Source organism: Simochromis diagramma, unplaced genomic scaffold, assembly GCF_900408965.1.
Source record: "Simochromis diagramma unplaced genomic scaffold, fSimDia1.1 OVJJ01000320.1, whole genome shotgun sequence".
NCBI lineage: Eukaryota > Metazoa > Chordata > Actinopteri > Cichliformes > Cichlidae > Simochromis > Simochromis diagramma.
The window spans coordinates 12,877,367-12,900,959 of record NW_024386773.1 but is presented as its reverse complement, the minus strand read 5'-3'; the positions used below and the strand labels follow the sequence as shown (position 1 = coordinate 12,900,959).

At 41.4% G+C, this 23,593-nt stretch overlaps 1 protein-coding gene across 1 annotated transcript; it reads right to left on the bottom strand.

Annotated features, from left to right (window-relative positions):
- Window positions 1-5,986: 5,986 nt before the first annotated feature.
- cand2 (cullin-associated and neddylation-dissociated 2 (putative)) lies at window positions 5,987-23,480 on the bottom strand. Its single transcript, XM_040009388.1, has 24 exons — window positions 23,049-23,480; window positions 21,969-22,112; window positions 20,421-20,575; window positions 19,866-19,989; window positions 19,606-19,663; window positions 19,063-19,261; window positions 18,521-18,626; window positions 17,273-17,415; window positions 16,258-16,568; window positions 15,668-15,809; window positions 14,978-15,096; window positions 14,680-14,826; window positions 14,027-14,248; window positions 13,730-13,936; window positions 13,009-13,196; window positions 11,126-11,291; window positions 10,766-10,906; window positions 10,126-10,265; window positions 9,663-9,838; window positions 9,371-9,466; window positions 7,512-7,681; window positions 7,270-7,434; window positions 7,012-7,119; window positions 5,987-6,741 (listed from the first exon to the last, which is right to left on the bottom strand). Exons 1-24 carry the CDS (start codon window positions 23,114-23,116, stop codon window positions 6,511-6,513), a joined length of 3,726 nt encoding a protein of 1,241 aa, XP_039865322.1. The 5' UTR covers window positions 23,117-23,480; the 3' UTR covers window positions 5,987-6,510.
- Window positions 23,481-23,593: the final 113 nt, after the last annotated feature.

Here is a 23,593-nt window from a genome sequence, read left to right as displayed (position 1 = left end):
GACGGTAGTCGTTGAGACAGGACACAGAAGACATCTTGGGCACGGGGACGATGGTGGTGGCCTTGAAGCACGTGGAAACGACGGCACTGCTCAGAGAGATGTTGAAGATGTCGGTGAGAACATCTGCCAGCTGTTCAGCACATTCTCTGAGCACTCTGCCTGGGATGTTGTCTGGTCCAGCAGCTTTACCTGGTCGTTCGGAGGAGAGGTGGACTTCCTCGCCGCCACGTCATTCTGCCTGTCGAACCGAGCGTAGAAGCTGTTCAGCGCATCTGGGAGGGAGCCGTCACTGTCACAGGCAGGTGATGTCATCCTGTAGTTAGTGATGGCTTGTAAGCCCTGCCACATGCGCCGTGTGTCGCCGCTGTCCTTGAAGTGGTTGTGGATTCTCTGGGCGTATACGCGCTTCGCCTCTCTGATGGCCCGAGAAAGTTCGGCCCTAGCTCTTCTAAGCGCCACCTTATCTCCCGCTTTGAAGGCAGAGTCTCGGGTCCTCAGAAGTGCACGCACTTCCGCAGTAATCGACGGTTTCTGGTTGGGTCGTGAGATGATGGTCTTGGAGATAGTGACGTCATCGGTGCACTTGTTGATGTAGCTGGACACTGATGACGTATACTCCTCCAAGTCAATGAAGTCGCCGTAAGTTGCAGCCTCCCTAAACATGTACCAGTCAGTGCTCTCGAAACAGTCCTGAAGAGCAGAGATGGCTCCTGCTGGCCAGGTTTTCACCTGCTTCAGAACCGGTTTTGATCGCCTGACGAGTGGTCTGTATGCTGGAATTAGCATAACAGAGATGTGGTCTGAGTAGCCGAGGTGGGGGCGGGGCTCTGCCCGATATGCACCGGGGATGTTTGTATAAACAAGATCCAGCGTGTTTTCCCCTCTCGTTGCAAAGTCCACATACTGATGGAATCTAGGAAGCACTGACTTGAGATTTGCATGGTGGAAATCTCCAGCAACAATAAACAGTCCATCCGGGTGTGTATTTTGCAGTTCACTGATCTTTGTATACAGTTCCCCTAGCGCTTAGGGTGGGGGAGGATCAATTTCGGGTAGCATGGAGGCAGTTGCCATGTTGCAACGAGCTTAGCTTCTGTCTTGCTAGTTTGCGCTGCGCTCAGTGGATCTGCACTCGACAGTGCAGCCTAGGCGAAGTAGTCGAACGCAGATCCACTGAGCGCTCAACACAGACAGCATCGTCAGAAGAAAAGTTGATAAAATAAATAAAAAAAATTGTATTGTTCGATATGCGTACCGAACCGAAAGCACTGTATCAAACGGTTCAATATCGATACGAGTATTGTTGCACCCCTAATAGATAGATAGATAGATAGATAGATAGATAGATAGATAGATAGATAGATAGATTTTAGTTGGACAGGGTGGGATTAAGTGAGCGTATGCTTCTTCATATTTCTTTTTGACACCTCTGCTTTACATAATAGATTTTTTAAGATGAATGTCATTTGGTTTTTTGCTTTTGAACCACAGATTCACGACAGGGTCATTCCTGCTGTGGCTCCCTGTTTGTATGTGATGGTGTTGTTACTGTTTCAAGTCACTTCAAACAAATCGTGCTACAACAAGTCAGCTAAGCTGTTATTAAACTGTTATTGAGTTGACATCTTTATTTACTCTTACTGACTGGGGGAAAAGGAGCAATGGATCATGAAGAAAAATCTGTTTTGTTGTTATGTGTTATGTTAGTATGTCGCTGTGCATTCATAAAATCTGAATGCATGACTACTCATATTCATCTATGTCATGCAACATTCAAATCACATTTGCTCTACGCTGCATAAATTCAAGCCAGTGATGAAGAACCAAAAACTGCAGTTCCTCTAATGACCACCTGACGTTGTCTAGATAGCGATTGGTCACCAAAGATGTCTGTGTTAAAACACTCAACTTTACAGAAGAAATAAAGATGTTTTGTTTGCTAATGTCACATTGAGAATGATACTCAAGGAAGATTAATACAACTGAAATATTTAATAGACTATAACAGTATTTCTGATGATAATTAGCACGGCCCACAGCAGGCGTTTTGTGTTCTGCTGAAGCTCCTCGAAGACGAACTGTCAGCTTTTGCGTTTTTTCAACAAAACATTTTATTTTAAGCTTGTTGTTCATCATCAGCATCTTGGTAGCAAGCCAACCACCCAGCTCTAGGTATAAGTAATCACTTATGCCAACTTATACACAACTGGCTGCATGTGGATTTATAAAAAAGTGTGCACGTGTGTGTGTGTGTGTGTGTGTGTGTGTGTGTGTGTGTGTGTGTGTGTGTGTGTGTGTGTGTGTGTGTGTGTGTGACTGCTCTAAAATGTACAGCATATGCAGCCTTTTGTTACCATCTCTCGCTGCATTCAGAACAAATGTTCTAAACAAGTGAATGCATTTGTTTTAAAATTCTGTATCTGTCCTCTTGAATTTTGATTTTTTTTTCTATCACATGCTTGTGTCTGTAATTATGGAATAATTTAAGGTATTTGCAGTTCATCTTTTAGTTTGAAATGAAGTCATCGTTGTTGCAGCTACCTCCCCAACACTGCCTTCTTCCAGAGTTAGACCACATTCTACTTTAACCCTCTGTTCATCTAACCTCAAAGCAAAGAACCAGGCACAGTTAGAGTGTTTTCAGAAGAAAAGGGGATGCAACACAGTGGGATGTTGTGAAAAAAGATTGCATAACCAGTGTGTCATAGACTTCCTGTCATTTTCTTTCTCTCATACACCACATCATGTATGCAATGAGAGGATGCAAAGTATGATGAGAAAAGAGTTGCGTTCAAAAGAAAATTAAGAACAATTGAGAGAAATTTACGAAACAACACTGGCGAGCGACAGACTGAAGAGACAAAGTGACCAAAGGAAACTAACTGCAGACTTCCAAAACCAACACGATGAAGTTCCTGCGACTCGTCGTCTCTCTGATGACAGGATCACTAAAGATCCTGTATATGCATATATATGTTTACTATATTTCAGTGTCTGAACTCTACAAGTCCTAACTGTATAAGAAGGACGTCTACAACCAACTGAAGTTCTCAGACACACAAATTCAATAACCTTACATCACATTTCTCTTTGCTCTGCAGGTTATGAGGCCTTCTTTGAAGTGGCTGCATATGCAGCATCATGGGTTCAATTCACCTGCAAATAACCAAAAACAAATAAACAAATATGATTATATTGATACATTTATTCCCAGCAGAACAACCTTAGCAAGCTCACAGAAGGATGTGTGAGAAAATACAGGCTGATTTTCTCAGTAACATGAAAAAAAAATAAAAATCTCAAGGTGGTCATTAAACATCTTGAACAGGCAGATCGTGGGTACTACAAATGTATTTTATCAAAGATCAAACTTATGTCCTGTCATTAAGAACATGTTATTGGAACCTGGTAGGAAATGTGTGGATGTTGTTAAGAAGAAGTAGTAGTGATAGTAGCAGTACATGTGGTGTTTAACTATTCTTTAGTAGCTAAAAAGAACAATAAACAGTTCCAATATAATGAAAACCTTTCGCTTAGTGTAATCAGTCAGAGCTCGCTGAAAGAATTCGGATCATCCTTTCTGGAACTAAAAACTGAAACTCAGAGTTACCATCTTTTGAGTTCCTCAAGTTTAAATTTACACTTACACTTTGTTGAAGCTGCTTTCTGGAACACAGCCCCGGTCTTCAGCTCTCAGAAATCTCTATTACAAACATTTCATCAGGTTTACCAGCTAAAGTGGATCTGTTATATGTTTTTGTGACTTTTTTCACATACATGTAAACATGTATGCTCTTGAATACCATTCTGGTCGTTTAGTTTTGGAGTAACCAACCAAATCAACAGTTCACTGCACAACCTCATCAGCTGGCACAGAGTCAACTGTTGGTTGTTTTTGAGGCCTAAAGACTAATACTGCATTAGATATATGACCAAAGTTTAAACAATAGTATGAATCTACTTTTAAACTGGTGCATGTTCATAATAAACACTGCCAGCATTTTAAATAATGAGAAGGTTCAGGTCTCAGACTGTTCTACAAACTGTTTTAGGAGGGTTTATTTTCTAATATTGGAGCAGCATGTCACAGAGTTTTCATTCCTAATGTAGTAAAGTGTGAGTGGAAGTGTAGAAGGCATGCTTTTGTTTACCCAGTGAGTCCAAAAGGGAACAGAAATCTGAAAAACATGATGTCTCTGTCTCGCCTCTGATGCACAGAAGCCCCGCCCACTAACAGTTCAAGACTTCCTTAAAAAGAAAGCTGTCTTAAAGGCGAGTTAACTTGTTAACGTGTTAACATCTGAGAGAAAGATGCCGCTGCTACTAGTACTGTTCAAAGAGGCAGACGAACATCTTAGATCCAACATTTAACTGCTGAAGATTAATAACATTTAAATTATAAATATGTTTGACAAGTATTTCTGTGGATAGTTAGCGAGGCCTGCAGCACAGGTGGTCCTTCTGTTGTCTCGAAAACTTGCTAAACAGTTTTTACATTTAATTGACAAGTTTTATTTAAAACCTGTAATTTACTTCAGAGCAACACACTTTACACGTTAAATAAGAAGTGAAAAGCCAACAGATCTAAAACATGTAGTAAATATAGGCTTTTGTCAGCAACACTTGCTGTTTTAAAAAATGAATATTATAAAATGTGAACACACATTTATTTTAGTTTGTTGGTGACTGGCTTTAGTTTCTTCTTAAATATTGTTTTTCTGTGTGACATTATTTCACACATCATGGAGCAATTCATTTGTGCGTCCTTTCATAATGTACAAAATGGATTTTTATTAATAAATTAACTCCTCTTTTTTTCATTACATTGGAGCTTTTATTTGTGTGTGTGTTTGGGGTTTTTTAGGGCCTCATTTAACCATCTGAGGTGGGATTACATCAGATTGACTTCAGTTTGTGGAGAGCTCAAAGTGGCTAACACTTCACTTTTCTGAGTGAAATTCTAGCAGTCGTAGCGTACAGCCTGGACAGACTTCTACAAGTCTCAAAGTACACAAGCTTTTTTGCGCCACAGACCGGAATTTACAGAGAATTACTGGCAGCTGTGGTTGCCAGAATTTCACGGTGAAAGATAAACTGTAAATGTAGAACACAAAACGGTATCCTATTTTGGTAAAAAATTAAAAGCACGGTATGTTTCGAGTAATTAACATACAGTTGTAACTTGTAAATTCAAATGAAAAAAGCAGCAAAGATTGTCATTCATACAGAGTTATTATGTAAATTGTAGGGTGATTAATTGTAGATAATGTTACAGATTTTTCCTGTTGTTTTCAAAGACAGTGTGCCATATTACTGTAAATTAATATATTTTCAACATATTAGTAGTGTAAAAATAAAAGCAAATCACCGTTTGTCAATCATCATCATTTACTCTTTTTGATTTAATGGTAATTTACCGTTGCCATTTTATAGTTTTTTAGGGTAATTTTTACATACATTTCTTACAGTGCAGTTGCAAAAAAAAAGAAATTTAGAAAACCATAAATTTTACACCCAAGGCTCAACTCTCGCGGCCTGGTAGCAAATGACTCACAGACGGGTCCGTGGCCTGGGGGTTGAGGACCGCTGCCTTATAGGACAATTAACTACTAGTTCTTTTCTAATAATGTGTCACTGAAGTATAGATCATGAATGTTGCTGGTTATTTCCTGTCATGTTTAAAAGCTGAGGCTCACATTACTCTGTTGAACCATTCAGTCCTCAGCTCCATTGAAAACAAATCCTTCATGTTTTTTTCACAATTTTATTGTCCTATAACGTAAAAAATACAACAAAAAAAAAGATTCTATATATTTCTACACTTTTCCATTGATATTACATTAATCCAGACAATGTTATAACAATGCAAAATGCAAACAATGCATTAGTTGTATGACGTCCTTATACGCTCTGTTGTTTGTGCTACGTGTTACCCCAGAACTCTAAAGAGAATAATAATATAAATATAATAAAAACATAATACAAATTTGATTTGTCACAGTTGTTTATTTATGTGAAAAATACAAATTTTGTTTATAAACATCTAAAAGAACCAGCTCGAATAACCTGTAAAGGATGTAATCATGCTCAGTTTTACTTTAATATACCAATTTATTTATAAATCTTACAAAACTATGGAAAAGTCTGCACTTCACAAAGACAGCTGACTGAAAAGCACGTCACACTCAGTGAACAAATTTCCTTCGTGAGTGAAACACAGATGTCTGCTGTGGTTTTGTGATGTCCCATTTTCATATAGCATAAAACCAAATGTATGTTTTTTTAGATCCTGAACAAATTCATGAGAAAACCTGAAAGACCCAGGAGGCTGCTGCTACAACTTTAATTCATGTGAACTAATTTAAACCGAACTCCTGCTGGAAGGAACAAAATATGAAGAACAAAATAACTGAAAATGAAACCTGACACTGTACAAACACAGATCAGTTTAACGTGCTGTGCCTAAAGCTCATCGATAAAAACATTCTCATGAACATCTCCAGCATGTTTCTAGCTCATATCCATGCTCTCTGTGGCTCCTATACCCCCACCCTCCCCTCCCTTGATGCTCTGGTAGATAGACGCCATGTCAGTGCTGGTTTTGATTTGATTGGCAAATTCGGCCATGCTGGGGCTTCTTTCCACCTCAGGCACAGCCAGCAGGGCGGCGACAGCACGCATGGCCGAGCGCCGCAGCTCCTCCTGCTTTTCAAACTCCTGCTTCACAGAACCGGCCTTCACCTGCAGGTGGAGGAAGGAGACGGAGACTTCATTTCAAGGCAGAGGGAAACTCAAGGTTACAACTCCAGGTTTGTAAAGATCTCTGTGTATTTTACCTTTAAACTATAAAAAAAGGTTCGTAGAGAGTAAGGATGAGGTTTTTATAAATAATTTCTGGTAAGTTGTGTTTAAGAGACCATCAACTCCAATCCATGCAGTTTTTTTTAATTTTCTGAATCATAATGTTTTAATGAAGTGTTGATTTCTAAGACTGTGTGTCTGTTTGAGTACTTTGGTGGTGACGGTCGCTTTAAGTGGTTCCACCAGCCTGTCCAGTCTCTGGAGAACAGCAGCAGGACACAGAGAGACCAGTCTGGCCAGCATCAGGAAGGTCAACATCTGCACAGTGATATTAAAAACAAGGAGAAAATGATCAAAAATAAATCATTATTTTCTGATTGCTGGTGCTACTGAACACCCCAGAAATCATTCCACAGGACAGAAGGTAAAGAGGTGGATCATTTTTACTTTAACTATTTTTCCACCCACTCTGATATCATAGTGGTCTTTGAGTCCTTCCTCTACATGATCCAGGAACTGCAGGATGTCCAGCCCCTCCAGGCAGCTGTCCAGAAGACTGTACATACACTCAAATGCAGCTTTACGCACATCCAACCCATCATCAACAGTGTGCTTGAACGGACCCATCTCCACCTGCAGCACACAAACAGTAAAACGTCTGCACAGAGCACGAACAGAAACGCCTGCTTCTTCTAAATCAGCTAACTCACTTCTCTGATGAGGTCCTTCCTGATCTGGGTCTCCTTGTAGAGGTGAGGCAGCACTCTTCCCAGGAGACCGCGGATCAGAGACGGTTTGTTATGAGCTGCTGAGTTAAACATTACCAAGGCGATACGTCGCACATTGATGTCCTCATCCTGCAGGGTCTTCAGGAAGTCACCTGTCACACAGAGATGACATCACAGCTTTTTATTTTTCAGAGCCTCATCTGGGTTTTTATATTTGAGTCAGCATTAGACTTCAGTTTATATTTAAGATTAAATGAACATTTGTTTTGGTTTTTAAGTGGGATCATATGAGGAACTTATCTGTAGTCAGTGTATCACTTATCTGTCAACACATCCAAGCATCAACCTGTGGGGCTGAAAAATGCTACCAACAAAGAAGGGGGAAAACTGCAGTTCCTATAATGGGCACACAGGTTTGAGAGAAATGAGAAGACTCCACTCAGGCAAGTCTGCTGGACCAGACAGGGTGAGTCCTCGTGTTCTCAAGGCCTGTGTATAAACTGTTCCTGATGAGTTTGAGTTTGCAGACAGTCCTGGTGCTGTGGAAGACATCTGTCCCAGTGGCCCCCAGGATTACAGACCCTTGGAAAGTCTCATCCTTGACCTGCTATGAGCTACAGTCAGGCCACATCAGGATCCCCTTCATTTCGCTTACCAGCCCTGCGTCGGAGCAGAGGACTCCATTGCATGTGCAGAATCCTCTGCAGCTCAACGTGACAAAAACCAAAGAATTGATTGTGGACTTTATGGGGATCAGGAAACCTGTTTCAATCCAGGAGGACAAAGTGGAGGACTATAAATACCTCAGAATAAACATTGATAATAAGCTGGACTGGGTTAAAAACACCACTACACTCTACCAGAGTGGCCAGCGCCATCCTCTATGCCGTTGCATGCTGGGACAGCAGGCTGAGGAACAACTTATTCTATGCTGTTCTTATTGTCTTGGGGACACTGTAACCACATAATTTCCTCAGGGATTAATAAAGTATTCTGATTCTGCTTGAAAGGCGAGTCAATCTGATTATGAGACATGTTATACTATGTGTAATGATACTACAAGCCTGTATTTCAATGCAGTGTGATTCTTCAGGAATTGAAAGGGAGAGCATACATCTACAATGAGTGATGTTACATCTGACAGCAATGACAAAATGAGGCTTGTTTCTCTGACATGAGATCACTGCTTCGTGATGTGCCCCGAGCTGTTGAAAAGATGCAGGAATTCTAATTTTCTGTGTGAACTGGATCTGACGTGACTCTGAGGATCATCACAAGCTTGCAAGGAGATTATAAGAACATTATGGAGCCAACAAGGTGAAAAATATCCGCAGTTAGGGAGCATTTAGACATGATATCTCCTAATAATGACACACATCTTCTCAAATCAATCTCAGAGAGGATGGTTGGTTAGAGGTGTCTGTGTGTATAGCAAAAATAAAATACAGAACCTGATATCCGCTGGTATGCACCCCACATGTATTATCACAGCTGGGCTGCTGTACATCGAATGAACAGTAGATGTCATTACTTCAAAATGAGCAATTGTTCGGAAAGATTCGACACATTCATGGAGCTTCATCGCACCATCACCATCTACAAGTGTTCCAGTCTACCCGTTGGACCAGGTCAGCAATTAAAGTTTTAGGTTTAGAACTTGCTTTCACACAGCCTTTTCCAAAGGGAAACACCAGAATTGCTCGGCTACCTCTGCAAATCTGCATATGTGAGCCATTAACGTTTCACCATGAAACTGAATCTTAGAAAAATGTTCCCACTTTACTGTAAAAAGATGAAGAGTAATGATGTAACATGGGATGCAAACATTTTTTTAACTGTACCTATGCAGTCTTTCAGCAGTGAATCTACGGGTGCCGGGTGGTCAACAATAGTGAACTTGATGGCTGTTACCACGGTGCTGCGAGCTAAAGGAGAACCTGTGGAGACAATGTAACAAAAAATAAAGATTTTTGTATATATTTTTTTTCTCATTCATATTGAAGCCATATTAATACAAAATGTCAAGACCATGTACAGAAACAGAGATTGACCATGAAGATGTTAATTCTGTATTATTTGTTGCATCTGACATAAAAAACAAAAATATAAAATAGTGCTTAAATATCATCTTACCAGTTTTAAGTTGTTGTTTAAGTCGAGGCAGAAGTGCTGCCGGATTGACTAAAGTGAGTTTTCCCAAACATTCAGCCACCAGGTTCCTGGTGCCCTCCTCCTGACACTCGCAGTTCTGAAACAGCAAGGCCCACACAGACTCTACGTGGGGCGAGAGACTGGAGGCTGGACAGACACTGAACAAAGAGAGAGAGGAGGAAGGAAACTTTAAGAAAACTTTAAACTTATTTTATTCAACATATGTCATGCAAATTTTGTTGCAAAGCTTTGCAAAGTTTTTTGGCCAAATCTATCATTTTTATCAGCTTAAATATTAAACTGTTACTGCAAAATTCACACTTAAACTGCAGTGAACTCATAAATGATGCTTTTCAATGATCACCTGCTTCAGAGAAAAACAACAGATTATGGTGAATTAAATGCACACACACACATTTAGCCAAACATTCAACAGAACACACACCTGATGACTTCTTTGAGGGAGTGAAGGAGCAGGTACTGTCTCCGTGGCTGGGCTGAGATCTCCTTCAGGAGGAAGGGCAGGTAATCGCTCAGGCAGCCGACGGCCATGCTGCCTAAAGCGCAGGAGGCTGCGGTCTTCACCTGAAATCACAAACAAGATGTCCACACAGTCGGCTGTCTGAGCTTATTTAACCTTTGTCGCCTTAATTCATCGACTGAACTAACCCACTCTACTCTCCACACAGTTTGCTCCACAGAGCTAAAGCAACATCTCATTCTGAAGGATCTTTTTTACTGATTGTCAGATCTCTAAATCTTCTTTAAGCTCTGTTTTCACACCTCCTGTTTCTGGCCGTTGTGAAACAACTATCAGACACTGAAGAAGCACTTACCTAATAAGTAGTAAAACAAACAACTGGCACTGATATCAAAGCAGTAAAAGGGTAAAAAACAAAACCGACTTTTTGACTAATTAGGTTTCAATATCAAGGAAATGTAACTGTGATGTGGGGAAAACAATCAGTTTTCCTTTGTGGAAAATAAACAATCGGATTTGGAGAAGCTCTTCTTTTAACTAAAAGATAAATTTATTCACTGTGAATGAAAAATTTAAATATTCAGATGTGGATAGTGTGTCCTACCTCTTCACTGGTGGAAGAGAAAGCCTCCAAGATGACTCCCTGCACCTCCTTACTTCCTCCCAGACTGCCCTTCCTCCCCACCTCCCCCAGACACAACAGGGCGAGGACACGAGCAGAATCTGGAGAGCCGGGATTCTTCACCTGAGGAGAGGAGAGGGCAGAATTTCAATGAGGTAAGTGTTAAAGTTATAACAGCAAAGAAAACAAAGGTGGCTTCTAAGAGGCCAGTTTCAGATCAAATTTTATAAAACAAACACGAAATTTGTCTAACAAATTTATATCTCATGTCTGTTTGCGTCACATTCTTAGAGGAAACCTCCATTGAAGCTAAAGCAGAGCACAAATGCCAGGCTCTCACACCTGCTGTATGAAGCCGGCCACAGTGCCAGGAGTCTCTTTGGGAGAAGCAGAGGACAGAGCAGCCACACAGCGAGCGACTGAGTGGTAGGACTGCCTATGGACGATGCTGCCATCTGCAGAAGACTGAGGTCTGTGAAACGGCTCCATGAGAGACTTCAGCAACTGACTGAGAGGAGAGGAGAGGAGAGGACAGGAGAGGACAGGAGAGGAGAGGATTATAATCCCGGGTGTAGTATTTGTGTTGATATGTTGCTAACACTAAATGGACTGATCTGATTAAAACTTCCAGTTATAGTTTAACAAAGGTGCCGGGAAAAATGTTCTGATTCATATCAAACAATATAATTAAAGATCTTTAAGAAAAATTACAGATAGAAATAAAAAAATCTTGAGCAAACAGGAAGAGTGCAGACGGAAAACGTAGATCTGTCAGAGTAGAATCCAACCAAGCATTTGCGCTGACCATTATTATATTATTCTGTAAAAAATATATCATACACGAAAATAAGTGTACTGCAGTGATTGAGGCATTTCACCCCAGCTGAATGTTCGTCTGGTCTGGATCCAAGATCAAGCTTTGCCTGAACAAAAAGCATTTTCAGGTATATGGACAGTATGTACACAAATGATAGAATATAATTAATCTGATGAAGGTCACATGGACTGAAATATACACACAGTCTGAGGAAGACACACTATACATCTTGCTCATATGTTAATCGGCAGTACAGGAACATCAACATGACTTGCTGATGCAATGTTGGGTTAGTTGAGGCTAACCAGGTCACTTGTGGTCATGATTAACATGTTTTAAACAAGACTTTAAGAAAGAAAGTGTACTTTATTGGTCCCCGTGGGGAAAATCCCTCTCTGCATTTAACCCATTCACTCAGTGAAGCAGTGGGCAGCCATTGGGCGCCCGGGGAGCAGTGTGTGGGGACGGTACCTTGCTCAGGGGTACCTCAGGGTAGCTGTTCAGGGGAATCGACCCCCCGACCTTCCGATCATGGGGCCACCACTCTACCTACTGAGCTATCCCTGCCCAGCTTGTGGGCTGCCCAGCTATCCCTGCCTTAGCAGCTTGTGAGTGCAGAGTCTGACTCTTATCTGACAAACCTTCAGGGGAAAACTCAGACAGGCAGACTTGCTTTACTGCCACTTTAAATAGAAGATGTTATCAGGTTGTGTCATTCTCCTGGTTTGGTTTAATTATCTCAAAGTCAACACAGAACAAACTGACTCAGGCTTATTTTCTCAGACCAGACAAACTTCTCCAGAGCCAGAGAAGACATTACTCAACAGACTGAGTATTCCTCCCTCTGAATACTGAGCTGATATTTATCTGTAAAAACTTTGGAGTTCCCCTGCAGATGGTAATTACATGAATATTCATTTCTTGGAGATAACAAAGCAGACCTGACTCAGCTGTGACTCACACTGACGTCTACACCCAGGGGATGTGATTTAATATGGACTCCTGGGAATCTGATGGTGTTTCAATCCGCTGTTTCATATTCTTGCTGTCTAATAATATAAAATAATGACTTCTAATCACTTAAACACATTTGAACTGTGGCTTTTGGAAGGTTTTCATGGCATTTGATGAGATAACTACTGTTTACATGCCTGAGGGAAACACTGGAATGATGCACTGCTGCTCTTTTAAAAATGTGGGCTAAATTAGAGGCTTTCCAACAACTATTTAAAAACATTTGATTCATATCAGTGATTAAAATTCATTATAGTTCAACGAAAACATTATAAATAAGCCATTAGCAATAATCCTCAGCACTAAACAGCTTTCCCACTCCAAAAACTGTTGATCTGTCCAGTGTTATTAGGATAACTGACCCAAAGAGATTCACAACCACATCCTATCTCACCTGTAGCTCAGATTACTGGTTTTGGACAGCACCAGTGCTTGCAAGTACTCGAGTATTGCTTCCAGAGTGCTACCCTGCAGGAGCGGTGAATGGATGAGTCTGAAGACTCCCGGCAGAACAGACGAGCTGATCTTAGCCAGAGTCGAGGGGTAGGCTTTGGCCATACCGGTCAGCAAGGTGATGGACACCTAAACAGAGGCAAACTACAGGTAGATTCAACCACAACATGTTTCATGTGTCCAACAATGTCTGCAGGCAACATCCTGTTTTAAGGAAAGCTGACTCAGCGGCCTGTGAACTTTTGAGTCACGCAGCTACGCTAACAGAGAACAAGGAGAAAAAATCTAAATAAAAATCAAAATGAGCAGAATAAGATCCCTGCTTTCCACCAACACATGTAATCTGATCCCTAAACTTTATGTTTGATATTCCTTAACCCACTTCCTAAATGTATATGTTTTTCTTGGTGTGAACTATATGATGGAACAAAACGAACCACCTCCAAACATCTGCAATTACACATTTTTTACCATAATGCGACATAAAATAGGCACATTACTGTTTTCTAAAAGGCAATCTCAAAAAGTAAAACTTCCTGTCACTGTCTGTCTAAGTTCAAATGTCATGCACATGCACGTTGATTCGTTTATGAAAAAAACTTATATTCTATAGATTTAATTCTTGACCTGATTCATGTGCATGTTCGGTTCAGTGCCTGTACCTGTGAAACATGCATGTCACTCTCATCCACCAGAGTAGGAAGTTCGCTCAGCACGGGCTCCAGGGCTGCAGGTTTAATGCTGGCAGCGTGATGAGTGACAAGCGCCGTCAGACACGCCAGCGTCCCGAGCTTCAACGCCCGCTGATTCTTCCTCAAGAAAGATCCCAGCACAGAGAGCGCTTCTGGCAGGATGGGTGACATGTCGATCTGTAGAAAAGGACAGGAAGTTACTAAAATCTTTCAAATTAAATAATGTGTTCATTAAATTAAAAAAACAAAACGAAAGTCATAATAAACCTTTAACGGAGAGGCAGCGATGAGGGTGATGGTCCTAACTGCTGTTAGTCTTGTGATCTCATTCTTTAATCTCTCCAGAAAGATCGCCAAGACTGCCTGAACTTCTGCCCTCAGGTGGTCACCAAGGTGACAAACAATGTGACCCATACAGGAAATCGCTCGTTCTTTTACTTCCTGGTCGATGTCTGTTGCTTTGAGCCGCTTCATCGTTACAGAAAACACCTTTGGGAAAAATAAATAAATTAAAATTATAAAGAAAAGGTAGAACCTGTTCCACACATCAGGAAAGCCTTGTGAAGGCACCAGCACAGCAGCACAAAATTCCTGGTGCCAAAGTATGAACCAGCGATGTCAGAGACCATGAAGAGGGAGCAGTCACAGAACCTTGTGATCACAGTTTGTTTCAGATGTTTTTAAAATCTATAATTCTGTAGAAATACTTTGATTCAGGCAAGCAGGAAAGCACCGGCAAAGTCATGTTTGTTCATTTTCCTTAGACAAACCACAGTATTTAACCTGCCATTCACAGTCGTGTTTCATTAATTCTTTGCTCCCACAACACATGAAAAATGATAAATAGACAGGATGCTATGGAGCACAATTAAATTAAACCGCCTCAGACCAGAAAGCAAAACAGTCCTGAGCCATTTCACCTCTTTAACGAACGGTTTAGGGTCAAATCCTCCTGCTTGTCCCTGCGGTCTCATCACTTTGACCAGGTGCTGGATGACCAGCAGAGCCTCTGAGGTGATTTTATAGAACGTGTCCTCAATGCATGCAATCACTGGGGGCAGCAGCACCTGCAGGGGTCACAGCACAAGTTAGTCTTTACGTTCTCATTATTGTTGAAAAATTTAGTGATTCAACTTTTTAAAGATGCAGATCCCCCGAGTCATTATGAGAGGCAGTGTACAGGTTTCAAGACAAAGCCTTAAAATAAGTTTTTGAAACCTGCATGTGTGGCTGAAAGGCCTGAGGAGGGTGGGAGAGGAGCAGGACGTTGAAGAAGGAGAGTGCATCGATCCTCATGGTGGACAGGGTGGATTTGTCTGTCAGGGAGAAGACGATGCCTGCAGGAAGGAAGTGACAGGAACAGAAAGAAAAAAGATAGAAAGAGTGGGAGTAAGGAGCCAAAATACAGCAGCTGAAGTGAAAGAGAAAAGCTACTGGGAGACTTAGGAACAGCTGGTTGTAGGAAATGTGTGAGTTTTAGATCTTAAAGATCTTAAAGATCTCCCTTAGAGTCGATGTGACTTTGCTGAAAAGAGAGTGAAAGTTTCAGACCAGTTTGACGGTTAAGAATTAATTTGTAATGCATGTGTGTGTGTGTGTTCCTGTCTAGCTATCTTTGTGAGGACCGAAATCTGCATTCTACTATACTTGTGAGAACCAACAGTCATTTGTGAGGACACGCAACCCGGTCCTCACAAATTTGAAGGCATTTAAAGGCATTTTTGGGGCTCAAAATGTGGTTTTAGTGTCTGGGTTACAATTAGGTTATGGTTAGGTTTAGGGTAAGGGTTAGGGTTAGGCAATCATTTTTAATGGTTAGGGTAAGGGGCTAGGGAAAGCATTATGTCACTGAAGGACCTCACTAAGATAGTTGAACGGGGTTGTGTGTGCGTGTAGGTGTGTGCCTACCAGGTATCAGGGCAGGTATATGCTCTTCCAGGGCTCCCGGTACAGTGTGAGCCAGCTCAGTGAGGAGACAGAAGCAACCCTGTCGGGATTTGATGCTCTTCTCCTTCAGCTGTCTGTGGAGGGCCTTTACAGTTGCCGGCACCTGGACACACAAATCGCCGCACAATTTATTTCTGCAATTCATATTTACGAGACGCTCAGAAGAACTGGAAGACTGCAACATCTTAGATATGGACACGTTTGTTTAAAGGCGGAGGAGCTCAAGCAGGTTTTTTCAGACAGAAAGTGAAGGGTCTATTTAGGCTCATATATGGGATAAGCATGCAGGCATTTGGAATTGTAAATCATAGAGAGCTACTCTGATGGAGTCCAAGAATAAAAAGATGATGCTAGAAATGAGCAAAGATCAGCTGATTTGCCTGGACTGTTAGGTAGTCTCGACTCTGCAGCCTGCCTTTTAAATTTAAATACCAAACATCTTTGAATTTTAGGTAAGTCAATGACACCTTTAAAAATGTAATTTAAATTTATCTACTTTTCAGCTCTACTTGTGAAACTCAATTAAACTCCATCCAAAAACTTCTCAGCACCTGTTTTTTCAGCAAGGCGACTGCCGGCTCCTCCTCTCTTCTCACCCCGGGATCTGAACCAGACACGATGAGGCTGTGGCGACTCGATGCCACCCGTGTTTGTCTCAGCAACGTTGAAAAAGCAGTGAAGACGTCGGCCCTGACGTTCTCCTCGCGCTCCTTGAATCGTGCCAGCAGAGCGGGGCAGATGGAGGAGTAGAAGGAGAGCAGGAGGTCCAGACGCGTGCTGATCAACGCCTCCAGACACTTGATGGAAGAGCGCCGCACCTTCCAGCTCATGTCATCGTCATCACTGTACTCGTCGTCTGACTCTGAGTGAAGTCGTGAAACGAGAATAAACTCGATTTGCTTCATACAGGTGACGGATGGAAGACAGCAAAACTCAAAAGACTTCACATTTTGTTGTGTGAAGTTTGTAATAGTTTTAAGAATCGACAGACTCAATCTGAACAAAAACAACCGCTTTTGTTGAAAAGTTAAATAACTTCTTTCTAAATCAGATAAACTCACTTAAAGAATACAGGTACAAAAATCATCCATATGCAGCCTAAATGTCTTTAACTTCAGTGTTTCTAATGTAGTCTGTGTGCATACGAACATTTCATGCTTCAATGTCAGTTATAAAGACCTGCTTTAAAGACTGATATTTATGTTTTAAAATACATATGAAAATGTAAACACCAACATTGAGGCCTATTTGGGAACCAAGAAAACAGCATTAAAGAATAAAGGTTGTCCTGCTGTGATGTCAGCTGCAGGTAAGGACTGTTGTTCTCTCTGAGCTCTCAATTGTTCACATTTTCACGCCACTGAAAACGGACAAATGATCAGTTATCATTTGGCCATTTGGAATGTAACCATGGATGTACGGATCGTAATCGCTGGATTAATTCAAAACTAGACACCTAAAACATGATGATTGATTACCATCATGTTCTGTATGTTCCTGTTATTTGCTTCCTGTTAATAGTTTTTCTGCTAAATTTCTATTCACAGACACACAGATCTCACACACCTTCCTCAAGCTCATCATCTATGTCCATTCTATCTTCATCCTCCTCCTCGTTGTCATCATAGTTGTAGTTGGGGTCAAAGGTCATATACTTAAGACAAAGCTGAGTCACTGTGGCAATGTGAGGCGACATCTCCTTTGGACACCTGCCAATCAGGAAGTAACAGAAAGAGCGACAGTAAGGACACGGAGTGTGGGTATGTACGTCTGTGGGTCATGCTGAGGGGACAATGACCTGTTTACAACAGGAAGCATCGCTGAATATGTTTCCAAACCAACTTCATTCTAAGCCAAAGACTTGAAAATATGATGAAGCATATCTTCCCTTTGGCTTCACCTGCACAAGTGGCGAGGTAGGTCTCCCTGCAGGGTTGGTTTTCCCTGCGTCAGGAGCAGCGCTGGGCTGTTCAAATCACGGACTAACAGTATCCCACAGCTGTTTATGTTTTTAAACCCATTTTGCACAGAGAGGCATTTTTTGAAAAATGTATTGATAGCAATGTTGAATATTATTACACAGGAAAAAAAAAAACAACTACACGTAAAATAATCACACGGTGACGCCTCTGCCTTTCTAAATAGAGAGACAGTAACTGCGTGTGTGTATGTAAGCGTGTAAAAAACTGCAGACAGTCAGATTAACAGTATTTTGTCTCTATCTGCCATTCTGCAATTCATCTCATGTAAACAATAACGTGGCGCACAGCGTGACGTGAAAAAAGGCGCATACCTTAGACATTGCGTGACGAAGTCTGTATTCCTCGTCCACACGTAAACGCAAAAAAGGAGTTTTAAAAAATCTCCGTTTTAGGTGATTCCAAACGCCGTTTACGTGTGGACGAAACAGCTGCGTGTTCAAACATACCCGTGTAGGTGCGGACGTAGCGTAAAAGAGTTAGTAGCTTATTTTATTACTACCTGTAATTTATTGCAGTTTACTTGTATTTCCTTAATTGTTTACTAAATGTTTGAGGTGTGAAAGGGAGCAAAATATGGGTGTGTGTGGTTGGAGGATGTGTTTGTGCGTGTGCGTGAGAAGGGGGGGCATTTTTCTTGTAAAGCAAAGGGGGGCTTAGCAAAAAAAGTTTGGGAAACACTGCTATAGTGAATGTATATAAAGACTTGCTTCAAGGTAACAATTAGAACAGGGTTAGGTCTGTAGAGCTTCTGGTTATAGTCAGTGTAACTCTGTGGGAAATCAGCGTGAAAATATTGTCCCCTAAAGTGATGGAAACATGACTTTGTGTGTACCTGCGTATAAAAGCTTCAAAGGCCTGGAAACAATACTCTCTCAGCTCATCATCTTCTACTCCGGTGAACTTTACCACCATTGGGATCAACTTCTCTAAATGTTCACCTACAAACCACAAAGAATGGGAAAAGAATCTACACTTTAGATGTTTTTCTTCACTAAATGACACAAAAAATGCATGAAGAACCAATGTTTAAAAAGATCCACGAGTCTGCAGCCATGTGGGGACTTCATACAGTGCAAGGGCACCAGATGAAGGGCCAAGAGCCGACTTCCCCCTACAGGGAAAGTTGGAGGAAAGTCATCATCTTAGCTATCAGTGCTAAATTGAATTCTAGATCATCTGAAAGGCATTTACATGTCTGAGTGTGGAACATTTGCTACATTAGTGAAACTAAGAAGATGTATTCTATAAAAAACAGTCAGAATACAGGAGCGCTGGACTATCAACATCTGAAAGCTTTCAGAAGACCGGTCACTGTCCTACTAGTTTGTTTCCCCATTCAGCACTGAAGGCGGCATAAACACAGCATCAGCTCACCGACTCGATGGCCGCCCTGACGACTAATGGTTGCCAGGCACTGGATGTATGTCCTTGTCATTGATGTGGGCGGACCCTTGGCCAGCTCTTTCATCAGGTGTTCTGTCAGCTGGGAGAAGAGGGCAGGGCTGCAGCAGGGCACCAGGTGACCGAGAGCTAAGATGGAGCGCTTCCTGACCGCCATTCTGGGGCTGGTTAACTGCAGCATCCAAATGACGAATGAATGAAGAAACATTAACGAGCAGATAAAGGGACAAATGAGTAAAAATACAATCAAATAAACTGTACAACAAAATGAATGAAAGTCATCATAAAGCTGTTAAAGCATACAGTAAATATACTGAAAGCAACGTGAAATGAGAGAAAGTGATGTGCACGATTCTTATAAAAACGGGTTTCTTATAATAATATGAAAAATATCCTGTTATCTTGAGTATACTAATAATTATGTCTAAAAACAGATGACAGTGATTTTTTGGGTTGTCATGGTAGCACTACACTGTAAAACCACAGTTAACATTTGAGTGGCTGAGTGTTTCTCACCTGAGGCAGCAGGCTGGAGAGCAGAGAGCTGTGGAAACTGACCAGTGCACCACTCAGCCTGTGGAAAAAAAGCAAACAGTGAAAAGCTTAAACGTTCAGCAACGTGTACTGTGTGTGTGTGTGTGTGTGTGTGTGTGTGTGTGTGTGTGTGTGTGCGTGTGTGCGTGCGTGCGTGTGTGTGTGTGTGTGTGTGTGTTTTTGAGCTGGTACTTTTCTAATGTGGGACAGTCATCACGTTTGGACCGAGATCTTGTTTTTACCTTCCCAACATGTCCGACAGGATGTCCAGGGCCTCTAACTGCACAGACACATCATCGTGTTTCCCCATGGCACCAATCAGCTGGGAGGTGATCTTCTTACACACGCTGCCTGTCAGAGTCAAACCTGTGGATCCAACCCAAAACAAGGATATTTAAACAACTTTGAGCTTTCACTGCCTTCAAATGATCAGACATCCTGATTTCAGCTCACATTAAGGACTGTAGTTGCTGAATAATTGTGACAATTAAGCCCAGATGGCAGCGAAAGTGTGCAAAAATTAATGGTGAAAAAGTGAGAATTTACAATTATTGGTTATTATTTGGTGAAAACACAAATATGGCATGTTGTAGCTGTGTAGGTAATTTCAGACACTTTTACATGCAGTCCCAGGAAAATTACAAACTTATCAAAGTAAAACATGAATGACTGTCTACAATGTAAGCTTTGCTTCTATGCCAACTCTCGAAGTTGCCCCTTAAACATAAGATGGAAATCCACCATTAAAAGCTGATCATCATGACGAGGAGACAGGTGGGAGGACAGTGAGCGCTCACCTGAGGATGTGAGTGGCAGCTCTGCGATCACGGTCTTCAGTCCCATGCTGGAAATGTCCCTCAGCTGCTCTTTGTCCGACGTCATGTTTGAACACAGCACGTCCACCATCGTCTCCACCTGGGGCTCCTTCACTTTGCTCACCAGAGGCGCCAGGCTTAAAAATAAACACACCAAGTTAAAAAAATGTCATAATTTTGTTTCAAACCACTATTTGTTTAAATAATTATGTGATAGAAATATGACCTGTAGTATCTAACCAAGCACTTTGCAAACACAAAAAAGTGGCTATCTAACACACACAGCCTGCTACACAGACACCATCAATACTTTAAGTCCAGCAGAAATGAAGGTACCACTCTCATTTTAGTGCATTAACACTCTTATAGCTTGCCTTCAAGACCTTGAAAGGGACAAAATCATTGACCGCCTTACATATCACCGCCTTTACCCAGGGGATGCCATACCCTGCATTTACGGACTTCCTAAGATCCACAAGGAAGGTGTCCCACTCAGACCCATTGTCAGTAGCATAAACTCAGCCACTTACAACATCTCGAAACACCTTGCTACTGTCCTAGCACCTCTTGCGGGGAACACCCCACATCACATCAAGAACTCCACCGACTTCACCGACAAGGTCCAGAAACTTACCCTGGACCCAGATGAAACCATGGTGTCCTTTGATGTAGTCTCCCTCTTCACTTGCATACCCACTACGGAGGCCATGGAGACTGTCAGAAAACGACTACAAGAAGACAGCTCCTTGGAAGACAGGACCAACTTCACACCCGATCAGATTTGCACACTGTTAGACCTGCCTCACCACTACATATTTCAAATATAACGAGGGTTTCTACAGACAAAAACATGGCTGCGCCATGGGCTCCCCCGTGTCACCTTTTGTAGCCAACCTTTACATGGAGGAAGTGGCAAAGTGGCAAGTGACCTGGATGACTGAGAACCTTCACAGACATATTAACACTCTTATCCTTATTTAATTCAGCTCAGGTCAATTCTGTTTTATTTATACAGCGCCAAATCACAACAACAGTCACCTCAAGGTGCTTTATAGTGTAAGGTAGACCCTACAATAATACATACAGAGAAAAACCCAACAATCATATGACCCCCTATGAGCAGCACTTTGGTAACAGTGGGAGGCTCCCCGCTGAACTTTGATATAATGCTGTCACTTTCCATTACCTTTATTCAAAAGACAAAAGTTTCCAGAAACAGACTTTCGAGTAAATGGGAGTAGATGATACAGTAAAACTTAAAATAGTCTATAACTCAAGGGTTGGGGATAATGCAGCCCTCTGGTGGTTAAACCTAGTTAACCCTTCCACAGAGGATAGTTACAAAGAGCACCTTTCTAGGAATCCAAAAATAAATCTGGATAAATAAAATACAGTTTACATGAACTAAAGGGCCCGTGGTTGAAGCTAACCTTTGACCCCTGACCAGACTGTGGAGTTAAGGAAAGAAAACACACCAGGACACTGACTTCTGGCACCGGTTCACACTGTGCGTACGAGTGAGATTTTTACCATTTCACAGCCAGGTTCTGCACCTCCCCATTCTTGTCTTCCAGCAGTTTGAGCAGCATGGTCACAACTCTTCTCTCGCTGTCCTCGTCCAGCTTAATGCTGTCCTTCTGCAGCTCCAGCATCAGGTCATTGGTGGCCATGAACCTGCACACACACACACACACACACACACACACACACACACACACACACACACACACACGTGAATCCTTTCAGTGATCCTTCTTTTCATTACTGCCTCAAAAAAGGGTCAAATAATGAATTAAGTGTCTAGATTTGTTTAGATGTCTATTTATTCTTTAATTAGATGCTTTTTGGACACTTCTGTTAAAATTGTGGTCTTTCAGTAAAGATGTGCACATTACTTGTCCAATAAATATTTAGCTCATCAATTCAATGACAACAAAGAGAAAGGTAGAGGTTGGTATTATTAAGTAATTCAAATCTATACTTGTGTTGTTGTTGGCTTATAGATGTGTTTATAACACTCAAAGAGTTATCAAAACATGTAAAACAGTTGCAGAATATACTTTTCTTGGTCATACATGGCAGTAAACCCAATATGCGTTCTCCAGTGTTAAAAACATCTCCAAAGATATTTTGCAATGTATTAAAAGATTTTTAAGACAAAATAAAATAACAAAAATCTCCAACATTCTTGAACCTACTGCTATCTACCTGGACAACAACGACTCACTTTATCAAAATATAAAACAATTTAGATCATGAATTTATCATGTTAGCAAAAAATCCCTACTTCCAATTTCTGTAATTGAGTACTTTAAAAAAATCACAGCCGACCAGATATTTACAAACATATTTTGATAATGATTAAATTAGTCAATAATATTAATATAATATTTGGAGTTTTTTATGAAAACGTAACCTTGGTTAGGTAAAATTGTTACATCTATTTTTTGTTTTCAGGTAGAGAAAACTAATAAATGATGTGTCGATTAAATAAAAGTAATTAAGACTGTATAGAGGGCACTATTGTCTCCTCTGTGGTAAAATGGCACACACAAGTCGGGGTTTTAAAAAAGTGTCATCTCACTGTGAGAGCTGCTCACTGTTTCTTACCTGAAGTCTTTGTCAGTGGAGGTCATTTTCTCCAACAGGTTGGAGATGTGGTAGGACACACTCGACATCTTTCCACTGTTTAGGCTGTCACTCAGGCTGAGAAAAAGTTTTTTTCCAACGGTAAACTCAGAAAACTGGCCACCAGATTTAAGCCGACAACATGGCGAGGCTAGGGGGGGCAGAGAGGAGAGCTGACGGCCTGATGGAACCCGACACTCGGCGTGCCCGGCCAAAAATAGACGGCAAGGGAAAGTGGTTCAACTTTGTGGCGCTGCCGTGTGGACACACGGAGTCCGACCGGCCATACGGAGGCGGTAATGTGCCGATAAACCGAGTTTCAAGTCTTATTTTTACGCTAATTTGCCAAAAAAAAAAAGCCGTCGGTTATCGGTTAGCATTAACCGTTTGGAGTTTTATCCCAACTTTATTGATAAACAAATTCAACAACAATTACAGTAGCCGTTTAGATTTTTTTTTTCCTCAACTTTATTGATAACTCACACATACAGCAACAGTTTGGGTTAACTGTGTTCTTCACGTAACCA

What these genes read in the sequence shown, in the direction of transcription:
- cand2 (XM_040009388.1), bottom strand. Translation starts at nt 23,116, where the DNA reads ATGTCGAGTGTGTCCTACCACATCTCCAACCTGTTGGAGAAAATGACC. An exon ending in TATACCTGCCCTGATACCTG is followed by an intron (nt 15,097 to 15,667) that starts GTAGGCACACAC and finishes TCCTTCCTGCAG; the next exon opens with GCATCGTCTTCTCCCTGACA. An exon ending in TAAACAACAACTTAAAACTG is followed by an intron (nt 9,467 to 9,662) that starts GTAAGATGATAT and finishes TTGTCTCCACAG; the next exon opens with GTTCTCCTTTAGCTCGCAGC.